We start from the raw sequence: 12210 nt of genomic DNA on the forward strand, positions 1-12210 counted from the left end.
ACGGAATAATTCTGGTTGTGCTTACTGACCTCAAAGCAATTTTATTTGGTACATGGTGTAATGATAAGTGTGACCAGTAGATGGCAGTCATACATAAGAGATACATGTAGACTGCAATATGATGGCAGTAAACACCAAAACTTTAAATGTTCCATTGAGAATATAGAACATTACACATGGCGTTCAAAAATCTGTCAAAATGCTTTTAGTACGACTTCGGTAAGCTATGAAGCCGCACCGCTTGATGGATTGTTGGCGCATTAAACATACACTGATTGATTGATTGATTGAGAAGTTTATTGACATCTTAAAGAATTGAATCCATGTAATGCTTTAAAAAGGCAAATGGATGGCACAAAAAGCCAAAAGGCTTGTTTCCATTGTGGCCCATTAAATATTCATCACATTTGATACATTCAGTAATAAAGAGATACAACCTGTAGGGATGTCGATAAATACGTTAAAATGTAATATCGGAAATTATCGGTATCGTTTTTTTTATTATCGGTATCGTTTTTTTTTGTTTGTTTTTTTTAAATTTTTTATAAAATCAACATAAAAAACACAAGATACACTTACAATTAGTGCACCAACCCAAAAACCTCCCTCCCCCATTTACACTAATTCACACAAAAGGGTTGTCTATTTCTGTTATTAATATTCTGGTTCCTACATTATATATCAATATATATCAATACAGTCTGCAAGGGATACAGTCCGTAAGCGCACATGATTGTGCGTGCTGCTGGTCCACTAATAGTACTAACCTTTAACAGTTAATTTTACTCATTTTCATTAATTACTAGTTTCTATGTAACTGTTTTTATATTGTTTTACTTTCTTTTTTATTCAAGAACATTTTTTTAATTTATTGATCTTATTTTATAAAATTTTTTAAAAAGTACCTTATCTTCACCATACCTAGTTGTCCAAATTAGGCATAATAATTTGTTAATTCCACGACTGTATATATCGGTATCGGTTGATATCGGTATCGGTAATTAAAGAGTTGGACAATATCGGATATCAACAAAAAGCCATTATCGGACATCTCTAATAACCTGTAACATGTATATAAAAAAATACGTAAAAAAGATGGATAAATTATGTTTATATACACAGTATACATGTCAGGTGATTTGAAAAAAATAAATATATACAAAAAATGGGGTTGGGGTATATACACTATGTACATGACACTATGTACATGACTATGCACATGTTGACTCCAAGAGTGTGCAAAACAGAATGAGAAAATATACATACATTATAACCACATACAAACCTGTTTGATGCTTCGAAGAGTTGCTGGGGATCAATTTTGGTTCAGATCATGTAGAGGTTGAGCTGAGCCATGATTTTATGGCAGTTTTAAAAGTATTACTACAATCAATCAATCAATCAATCAATGTTTATTTATATAGCCCTAAATCACAAGTGTCTCAAAGGGCTGCACAAGCCACAACGACATCCTCGGTACAGAGCCCACATAAGGGCAAGAAAAAACTCACCCCAGTGGGACGTCGATGTGAATGACTATGAGAAACCTTGGAGAGGACCGTATATGTGGGTAACCCCCCAACCCCCCCCCCACCCCTCTAAGGGAAATATACAAGTATTACTATGGTGTGTGTATAAGGACCGCAAAATAGCACCTATTAGCAGACATATTACCGGGCGTTTTGTTTCGCAATATTATCAAAAAACAACTTTTCTTACCTTCTGGTACCTGCTGATGTGTATTTGGGATCTGAATAAGTCCTTAAAATGTGCGCGCGTTCGCAAGTGTAGTCCGCGACGACACCGTAGTCCTAAGCTTCTTCTTTTTCTCTATCCCTATTCATCTTCCGCTGTTGCCATTTCTAATATAAAGTAGTGTAAAGTTCTTACTTATATCTATCAGTAGACTCGCTATGATAGCGCTAAAAACTGTAATGGGTTTACATAATTCACCCACGGAACTTTAGTTATTAGAAGTTTCCGGTCTGACGTTTTTTTTTCACGGGACACATTTCCGGTGTTGATTTTGCACTAGTGAGCCACGGATGAGCAGAGGTTGTTCCGTTATTGATTTAAGTAAAGTCTGAATGTCATTAAAACAGTTAGCTCCATCTTTTAACACTTCTTCCACTCCCGTCCTTGCACGCTACACCGCTACAACAAAGATGACGGGGAGAAGACGCTGCCGAAGGTGAGCCACGTAAATAAGACCGCCCACAAAACGGCGCATCCTGAAGCGACTGTCAGAAAGCGACTTGAAAATGGTCTGTAAAACATAATCCATGCAACATTTTGACCAAATAACCACCATTACATGTTATGTAGACCACAAGATGTTGTTTTAAAAATCATAATATGACCCCTTTATGCGCCTTATAATCCGGTGCACCTTTTGTATGAAAAAATGTTACGCGCAGTCTGCTTCTCCCTCCTCGGCGGGAGCACCTAAAAGCTCCGCTGTGAGCTCCGCAAGACAGGCCTCCGCGCTTGCCGCGCAGACCGCGCCCACGCGCCGCCGCAGGCGATCAGCAATCAGCGCACCTGGACCTGATGAGAGGGAGCTGAATAAAGGACCAGTGAACCCAAGGATCCTGGTGGGAACTTAGTTCTCTATGAAGCCTACTCTAGCTTGATGCTCTCTGTTTTTGCTCTGCGTTTTCCCTCCGTGCCGGACGTCCTTGTTTGTCCTCCCTCAGTGCCCCCCAAGTTTTGCCCTTGGTGATTCTTCTGTTGTTTTCCCCTGTGGACTTTGGACTGCCTTCCTCGATCCTTGACCCTTGCCCGGACACGGACCTTGTCACTCCTCTCCTGCCTTGGATCACCTGTCTGCTCCACGGACTGCCTCGTTCCTATGCTCTCATCAACACTTGGTAACACACACTCAGTTAACCTTACACATAACCACACACACACGCACACACGCACACACGCACACACACACACACACACACACACACACACACACACACACACACACACACACACACACACACACACACAGTCCTGGGTTTTGTCACACTCCATTTCCTTAGTTTAAGTAATTGTTAGTACTGTTTAGTATTATTATATATATCTATATATTGACTATATATATATATATATATATAATAAATTATTGTACATTACTGCCCCCTGGTGTCTGAGCTGTCAACTCCCTTTCTGCATACATAACAAAAAACACCTGCATATATCCACTCATCGGCAGTGCGCCTTTTAATCCGGCACGCCCTATGGTCCGGAAAATACGGTACATTTCAGCACAAAGTGGGCCGTCTAAAGGTTGCTTTGTGTTTGTTTGCGCGTTGAAAGATACTTACATCCTATGAGCATGACGCAGATGGAGAAGATCTTCTCTGAGTTCGTGTTCGGGGAGACGTTTCCAAAACCGACGCTGGTCAGACTGCTGAAGGTGAAGTACAGAGCTGTCACGTACTTGTCTTTGATGGAAGGCCCTGAACCTGACGTACCAGAGAAGTTTTGTTAATAACACAAACATTACTTGTCCATATTGTTTCCTTCCTTTCGGATAACAACACTAATTACAATACTATTTACACTACCTGGGATGGAATCATTGAAGGTTTTTCCAAGTTGGTCCCCCAGCGTGTGAAGCCACCCAATGGAGCCATTCCTCTCGACATTACCTATAGCATACCTGGCAGTGATAAAGTATAAAAAATAATCGTTCGTATTTTTGGCCTAAATTAAGCATTTTCAGTAATAAAACTAGCTTTATGAACCAAAAATAGCAATACTAGAGTGTTATGGGCCACTATATGAGACGATGGCTCCTGAAGTCCATACAGTATTGGTCTGACCTATTAAATGTTTGCGTGTATCAAAACATGTGCAAACTTCACAGAATGCAAAGTTGATTTACTAAACTTGTGTGTTGAGGATTGTGTCTCTTAAATAAGCAACATAGTTCATGCAATCCATTAAGTGTGTTTCTCTTCATGTATAAGCTGATTATTGGAGCTTGCCAAGTGATTTATTAAGCCTGAAACTGTTTTGAGGCTGCTGTTTAGTGTCTACAAACCCCGTTTCCATATGAGTTGGGAAATTGTGTTAGATGTAAATATCAACGGAATACAATGATTTGCAAATCATTTTCAACCCATATTCAGTTGAATATGCTACAAAGACAACATATTTGATGTTCAAACTGATAAACCTTTTTTTTTGTTGCAAATAATCATTAACTTTAGAATTTGATGACAGCAACACGTGACAAAGAAGTTGGGAAAGGTGGCAATAAATACTGCTAAAGTTGAGGAACAATCAAACACTTATTTGGAACATCCCACTGGTGTGCAGGCTCATTGGGAACAGGTGGGTGCCATTATTTGGTATAAAAACAGCTTCCCAAAAAATGCTCAGTCTTTCACAAGAAAGGATGGGGCGAGGTACACCCCTTTGTCCACAACTGCGTGAGCAAATAGTCAAACAGTTTAAGAACAACGTTTCTCAAAGTGCAATTGCAAGAAATGTAGGGATTTCATCATCTACGGTTCATAATATCATCAAAAGGTTCAGAGAATCTGGAGAAATCACTCCACGTAAGCGGCATGGCCGGAAACCAACATTGAATGACCGTGACCTTCGATCCCTCAGACGGCACTGTATCAAAAACCGACATCAATCTCTAAAGGATATCACCACATGGGCTCAGGAACACTTCAGAAAACCACTGTCACTAAATACAGTTCGTCGCTACATCTGTAAGTGCAAGTTAAAGCTCTATTATGCAAAGCGAAAGCCATTTATCAACAACATCCAGAAACGCCGCCGGCTTCTCTGGGCCCGAGATCATCTAAGATGGACTCATGCAAAGTGGAAAAGTGTTCTGTGGTCTGACGAGTCCACATTTAAAATTGTTTGTGGAAATATTCGACATCGTGTCATCCGGACCAAAGGGGAAGCGAACCATCCAGACTGTTATCGACGCAAAGTTCAAAAGCCAGCATCTGTGATGGTATGGGGGTGCATTAGTGCCCAAGGCATGGGTAACTTACAGATCTGTGAAGGCACCATTAATGCTGAAAGGTACATACAGGTTTTGGAACAACATATGCTGCCATCTAAGCCCCGTCTTTTTCATGGACGCCCCTGCTTATTTCAGCAAGACAATGCCAAGCCACATTCAGTACGTGTTACAACAGTGTGGCTTCGTAAAAAAAGAGTGCGGGTACTTTCCTGGCCGGCCTGCAGTGCAGACCTGTTTCCCATCGAAAATGTGTGGCGCATTATGAAGCGTAAAATATGACAGCGTTGAACGACTGAAGCTCTACATAAAACAAGAATGGGAAAGAATTCCACTTTCAAAGCTTCAACAATTAGTTTCCTCAGTTCCCAATCGTTTATTGAGTGTTGTTAAAAGAAAAAGTGATGTAACACAGTGGTGAACATGCCCTTTCCCAACTACTTTGGCACGTGTTGCAGCCATGAAATTCTAAGTTAATTATTATTTGCAAAAAAAAAATTAAGTTTGTGAGTTTGAACATCAAATATGTTGTCTTTGTAGTGCATTCAATTGAATATGGGTTGAAAATGATTTGCAAATCATTGTATTCCGTTTATATTTACCGGTACATCTAACACAATTTCCCAACTCATATGGAAACGGGGTTTGTATATTGCGCACGTGGGTGTAAACTGGTACAAGGATGCATGGAGAGAAAGGACACTCCATCCGTGTGCATGTACCGTATTTTCCGCACTATAAGGCGCACCTAAAAACCTCCAATTTTCTCAAAAGCTGACAGTGCGCCTTATAATCCGGTGCGCCTTATATATGGACCAATATTGAGCCACAACAGGTCTCGCAACTACGGGATGCATAACGTAACCCCAGCCTCTACTGTAGCGTCTATTCTATGCGGCTTATAATGCGGTGTGCCTTATATATGAACAAAGTTTTAAAATAGGCCATTCATTGAAGGTGCGCCTTATAGTCCGGTGCGCCTTATAGTGCGGAAAATACGGTACACATATTTGAACAAATGCATTAAATCAGGGGTGTCGAATTGGTTTTCATTGAGGGCCACATCGCAGTTTTGGCTGCTCTCAGCATGTTACAGTGAATATTTAAGAATTATAATATGTAATCGCCTCATTATGTTATTACACAATTCCCGTTGGAACACCATTTTTTTCCATACAAATTGATGGACTTGCTTTTGAAATCATAAGTGAGGGGGAAAAGCATACAAAAATGTCAGGAAAATATGTTAATAATACAGAAGTGCCGCAACTTTTTCCATCAGGGGCCGCATAATAAAAAGTCAAAGTATGTGGGAACCAGTTTGATATATTTTGACTTTGTAAAAAATGCTAAACATACATATATTTAAGGACAAAGCTTAGTGTCATCTTTGTGTTATGGGTGACAATGTGTACTATTCATTATTACACAGGTAAATGTAGAAGAAAATACAAAGAGACAAAAGAAATATAAAAGAGCAAAAGACATAATGTCATGAGAAAAAGCTGACATTTTGATACTAATAACTAATAATCTACTTTTACTTAAAACACAAAGCTGACTCTAAGTTTTGTCTTTAAATAAAGTATGCAATTAATGTCCTTTTTTTTTTTCAAAAATAAAAAAATTAAAAATTCCCCAACTTAAGACGTTTGGACACACCTGAGTTGTAGTCAATGTTAGATGTTTTGCCTTACATTACAAATGTTTGCTTTTTTTTTGTTTACACTTTTACTATTATTGTTTTATCCAACAATATGCCAACACAACTGGAGCTGTCGGCCGCACTTTGGACACCCCCCGTGTGTATGCAATATTTTTTTGCATGTTCAGATTCTTCTGAAGTTTAAAAGACATGCGATTGTATGCATCGGATGCAATTTTTCTGTCAAAATTTATGTCAAAATTGAAAGAACAAAATTGATAGAATGATAATTGATGTTCTGGTGCCTGCTGGTGTTTTTATCTCAATGGTGTCCGTTTTTCCAAAAGGAAATGTATTAATAATATATCCAATGTATAGTACGAGTGCACCGGTGCATGGAACCCACGGTACGGTCCATACTTTGGTTTTGGGTGTAAAGAGAACAACTTATTAGGGACCGCAATGTCCCTTTGGGTCAGAGGACCCTATTGTAATTGTTTGATTATTATTATTCTGTCGCCTCTTTGAGCTGTAATTTGACCCCCTTAACATGCTTCAAAACTCATTATATTTGACACACACATCAAGACTGGCGAAAATTGCCATCTTATGAAAAACCCAAACCCCAAAACTCAAAATTGCGCTCTAGCGCCCCCTAGGAAAAAACACAGACAAAACTGCTTGTAACTTCCGTTAGGAATGTCATAGGGACATGAAACAAAAACCTCAATGTAGGTCTGACTTAGACCTAGATTTCATATACTGACATCCTTCAGCAAAAATCAACAGGAAGTTGGCAATTCCCTCTTCAAAACAAAGGTTTTGTAAAAACAGTCATTTTTGCCTCTTTGAGCTGTAATTTGACCCCCTTAAAATGCTTCAAAACTCACCAAACTGGACACACACATCAGGACTGGCAAAAATTGCGATCTAATAAAAAACCCAACCCCAAAACTCAAAATTGCGCTCTAGCGCCCCCTAGGAATAAAACACAGACAAAACTGCTCCAAGGAAGAAAACACAGACACAACTGCTTGTAACTTCCTGTAGGAATGCCGTAGAGACATGAAACGAATACTTCTATGTAGGTCTCACTTAGACATACAATTCATTCATTGACATCCTTCAGCAAAAATCAACAGGAAGTTGGCAATTACCCCTTCAAAACAAAAGTTTCGTAAAAACAGTAATTTTTGCCTCTTTGAGCTGTAATTTGACCCCCTTAAAATGCTTCAAAACTCACCAAACTGGACACACACATCAGGACTGGCAAAAATTGTGATATAATAAAAAAACAACAACCCCAAACTCAAAATTGCGCTCTAGCGCCCCCTAGGAAGAAAACACAGACACAACTGCTCCTAGGAAGAAAACTCAGACAAAACTGCCTGTAACTTCCAGTAGGAATGTCGTAGAGACATGAAACAAAAACCTCTATGTAGGTCTCACTTAGACCTACATTTCATACTCTGACAACCACCAGAAAAAATCAACAGGAAGTGTTGCAATCCCCCTTCAAAATAAAAGTTGTTATTATTATTATACCTCCGCCTCTTTGAGCTGTAATTTGACCCTATTAACAAGCTTCAAAGCTCACCATATTGAACACACACATCAGGACTGCCAAAAATTGCGATCTAATAAAAAAACCTAGCCCCAAAACTTAAAAATGCGCTCTAGCGCCTCCTAGGAAAAAACACAGACAAAATTGCCTGTAACTTCCAGTAGGAATGTCGTAGCGACATGAAACAAAAACCTCTATGTAGGTCTCACTTAGACCTAGATTTCATACAATGACATCCTTCAAATAAAATCAACAGGAAGTTGGCTATTCCCCCTTCAAAACAAATGTTTTGTAAAAAAGTCACTTTTGCCTCTTTGAGCTGTAATTTGACCCCCTTAACATGCTTCAAAACTCACCAAACTGGACACATAAATCAGGACTGTCAAAAATTGCGATTTAATAAAAAAAGCAAACCCCAAAACTCAAAATTGCGCTCTAGCACCCCCTAGGAATAAAACACAGACAAAACTGCTCCTAGGAAGAACACTGAGACAAAACTGCCTGTAACTTCCAGTAGGAATGTCGTAAAGACATGAAACAAAAACCTCAGCAAAAATCTACAGGAAGTTTGCAATTCCCCCTTCAAAACAAAAGTTTTGTAAAAACCGGTCACCTTTTTTCAATCATTATCTCCTCTGAGCGCGGTTTTCGTGTCGGCTTCAAACTAGCACAGGAGAGAGATTGAACCCTTCTGATTAAAAGTTGACCAAAGAGTTTTAATTACTGCTTCGGTTTGGATTTTATGTGCCGTCAAAGTCGGTCCCGTCCATCGCTGCTTGCAGCTTTAATTTTCCTCTTAAAGTTATTTTGTCATTTTGCTTTTCATCAAAAACTGCATTGTGCAGTAAACAAATCACTGGTGTACTGAATACATGCAGCTAGAAGGGGATTCATATGGCTCCATTCATTGCAATTTAACTGACACCTGAAACGTTACGAATTGTGGAGGGGGGTGGGGGGTCACTATCCACTTTAGCCGCCAGATGGCAGTGGTCCGGTATTATACCAAGTGCCATTGCACCTTTAATACATAGATATATTGTTAAATATAACTCCGATGGAAAAAATTCTTGCAACATGCATTTTCTTGCCATTGGATCATTTCAGACCCACCTTCACAACAATGTTACGTGCTAAAATGCTGGATCACACTTCTATATAGCCCAGAAAAGATGGTATACAGATTATATTTGTGTGCTGCATGTTCCACAACATAATTAAGCAACAGATGTTGGAGCATGATGTCATGGATGTGCAGTAGAGGAGTGTCTCCATGGTGACAATGGATATTGCACACAAAATATTCATTTAAATATGGCGGTCTATACCGCTTTTGTACTAGTTATCAATTGTACACACAGTCTAAGTAGATAAACCAGTACACAATATTTTATACTTTCTACACAGTATTTAATTTTTATTTTTTTATTTAATGCAATGGTTTCACTAAATGTAAAAAAATAATAATAATAATTACAGTAAATGTCGGATAAAAATATATTAAATAAAACAAGTACATTTAAAAAAAATTAGTAATACCAAAAAAGCAGGTTATGTACCGGTAATCGTTGCTGTCGGTTTGTCTGTCTGTTAGTGAAATGACTCAAAACATAACGGACTGTTTTTCATCTTCCTTTCAGAACAAGATATTGTTTTTCTTACCAGCCTGATATAATTAACTAACCAGCAAGCAGGTTAGGTTCTCATAGTACACTAAGTTACCATGGTAACTGTTTTATAGTTTGACCTCCAGTTCTGAAATGGAAACCCATGAATTTCCAACATCTCAGGCTTTACATACTCATAGTTTTCCTTTAATATTCTTTCTGGAACACACGCCTGTCCCCAGGTTCATCAGTAAGTGTCATAACATTTGCACATTCAGTGTGAGTGAAGTGTGTCATGTGGATGTCGTACCAGATGCAGGCCAGCCAGTGAGCGATGAGAGCAAAGGTGCACATGAGGAGGAAGAGCACAGCCGCGCCGTATTCTGAGTAGCGGTCCAATTTCCGCGCGACGCGGACCAGTCGTAACAGACGAGCGGTTTTCAGCAGGCCGATCAGAGTGGTGGTCTAAAAAAGAGAAAAAACATGAGGTCAGGAGAAATGATTGTGTGGGTCAGCTTTACTGCCATTTAGTAATAATAATACAGTGTGTAATACAGTAGGGAAGGGATTCATAAGGCCCCATTCCTGGGTGGATCTTGCATGAGAGGAAAAGGAGGGTTAATCATTTTGCAATGCGGTCTGCTGAAAATGATGGAAAGCACCCCACTGCTGTGGTCAAAGTTGGAATTGCCACACAACACATTTTAAGATAGTCAAGACTCTGTTACCATCTGGCGACTAAAGTGGATAGTGCACGCTTAAAGTTTGTTACGTTTCATGCGTCAGGTAAACGGCGACGAAACCGGGCCAGGTAATTCCCCTTCATACTGTAAATAACCGCTTAAGTTAATTAACCAACTCATCAAGTCCTGCTTACGTGTAAAAGTAACAACATGACTTCTGGTTCCACTGCACTGCACAGTGTGTGTGTGTGTGTGCGTGTGTGTGTGTGTCCTCAGGGTAAAGTGAGTAAATAATATTCATAAGTAAAAAACTGTCTGCAACGGATAATCTGCAATTTCTCGGCTCAATGGTCAGTTTGTGGGCAGCATGAGAGAAATGAATCCACTCAAGCACAAATAGAATTTGGGGGAGTTTCAACACCCTTTCCTTAAAACTGCATTACATAAGGTAAATAGATATTTCAACTTCTTTAAAATGTCATTACGGAGAGATTAAGCAGCACTTTGAATTACCATGGGCAGAGCTGCTATGTTATTGACTCAATCATGGTCAGCCTCAGTGGTTCTGGTCCTCATTAGGACTTTGGAGGGTCCTCACTTCCTGACTCTTGGTCAACATCTTCCTCCTCGCCTCTTCCACACACGTAGCACCTTTGTCAGCTCACTTTCACTTTCAGTTATTGCTCTTCATTTAGCCATAAGGTAAACATGTATGTATTTTGCCCCATTCGTTGCGGTTTACCTGACACATGAAGCACTATGATACTTACAGGATTTCCCTTACATGTAAACGATAGTGGCGCACCGCCACTGCTAGACAAATGCCGCCAGACCTTCAAAATATTTTTTTTTCACGTGAAATTTTTTTTTTTTTTTACATAAAAAATAATTTATGTAACATATTATATGAATAGATATACCGTACTTAAAATCCTTTTTCCCCCCTCAAAACTCAACAGTGCGCCTTATGTAAGGAATACATTTGGTTGAGCTTACCCACCTCGAAGCAATTTTATTTGGTACATGGTGTAATGATAAGTGTGACCAGGAGATGGCATCCAAAAACGTAAGACATAAGTGTCGGCTGCACCGCTTGATATTATTATGGTGTGTGTGTGTATTAGGTAAGACATATCTGGCGTTTTGTTTCACAATATTATGCAAAAGCAACGTTTCTTACCTTCTGGCACCTGCTGATCTGTATTTGGGATCTGCATAAATCCTGAAAAATTGCGCGTGTCTGCCTTTGTAGTGTGTGCCAACAACGTAGTCAATAAGCTTCTTCTTTTTCTCTATCTTCTTGTTATGGGACATTCATCCTCCGCTGTTGCCATTTCTAATATAAAGTAGTGTAAAGTACTTATATCTGTCAGTAAACTCGCCATGAAAGCGCTAAAACATACCGGTGTAGTGAGTTTTAGTTATTCACCCAAGGAACTTTAGTTATTAGAGTGCCGGTCGGAGGGTTTTTCACGGGACACCTTTCTGGTGTTGTTGTTTCCGGATGAGAAGATGCTGCTCCGTTATTGATTTAAGTTAAGTCGGAATGTCATTAAAACAATTATTCCATCTTTTGACACTTCTTCCACGCTACACCACTACAACAAAGATGACGGAGAAAAAAACGCTGCCAAAGTTGAGCCACGTAAATAAGACCGCCTTATATATAAAAAAAGATAAAAAATAGACCATTCATCAGCAGTGTGCCTTATAATCCGGTGCGCCCT

General features: G+C 39.3%; 1 protein-coding gene across 1 annotated transcript in view; it reads right to left on the minus strand.

Annotated features, from left to right (window-relative positions):
* kcnh2b (potassium voltage-gated channel, subfamily H (eag-related), member 2b) overlaps window positions 1-12210 on the minus strand; it is a 723936-nt gene that overhangs the window by 47082 nt on the left and 664644 nt on the right. The window contains exons 10-12 of the mRNA XM_061965721.2: window positions 10111-10265; window positions 3561-3655; window positions 3318-3458 (exon numbers count right to left, since the gene is read on the minus strand). Of these exons, the coding sequence (XP_061821705.1) occupies window positions 3318-3458; window positions 3561-3655; window positions 10111-10265 (391 nt within the window). The remainder of the gene's footprint in view (window positions 1-3317; window positions 3459-3560; window positions 3656-10110; window positions 10266-12210) is intronic.

Source organism: Nerophis lumbriciformis, linkage group LG07, assembly GCF_033978685.3.
Source record: "Nerophis lumbriciformis linkage group LG07, RoL_Nlum_v2.1, whole genome shotgun sequence".
Taxonomy (NCBI): Eukaryota; Metazoa; Chordata; class Actinopteri; order Syngnathiformes; family Syngnathidae; genus Nerophis; species Nerophis lumbriciformis.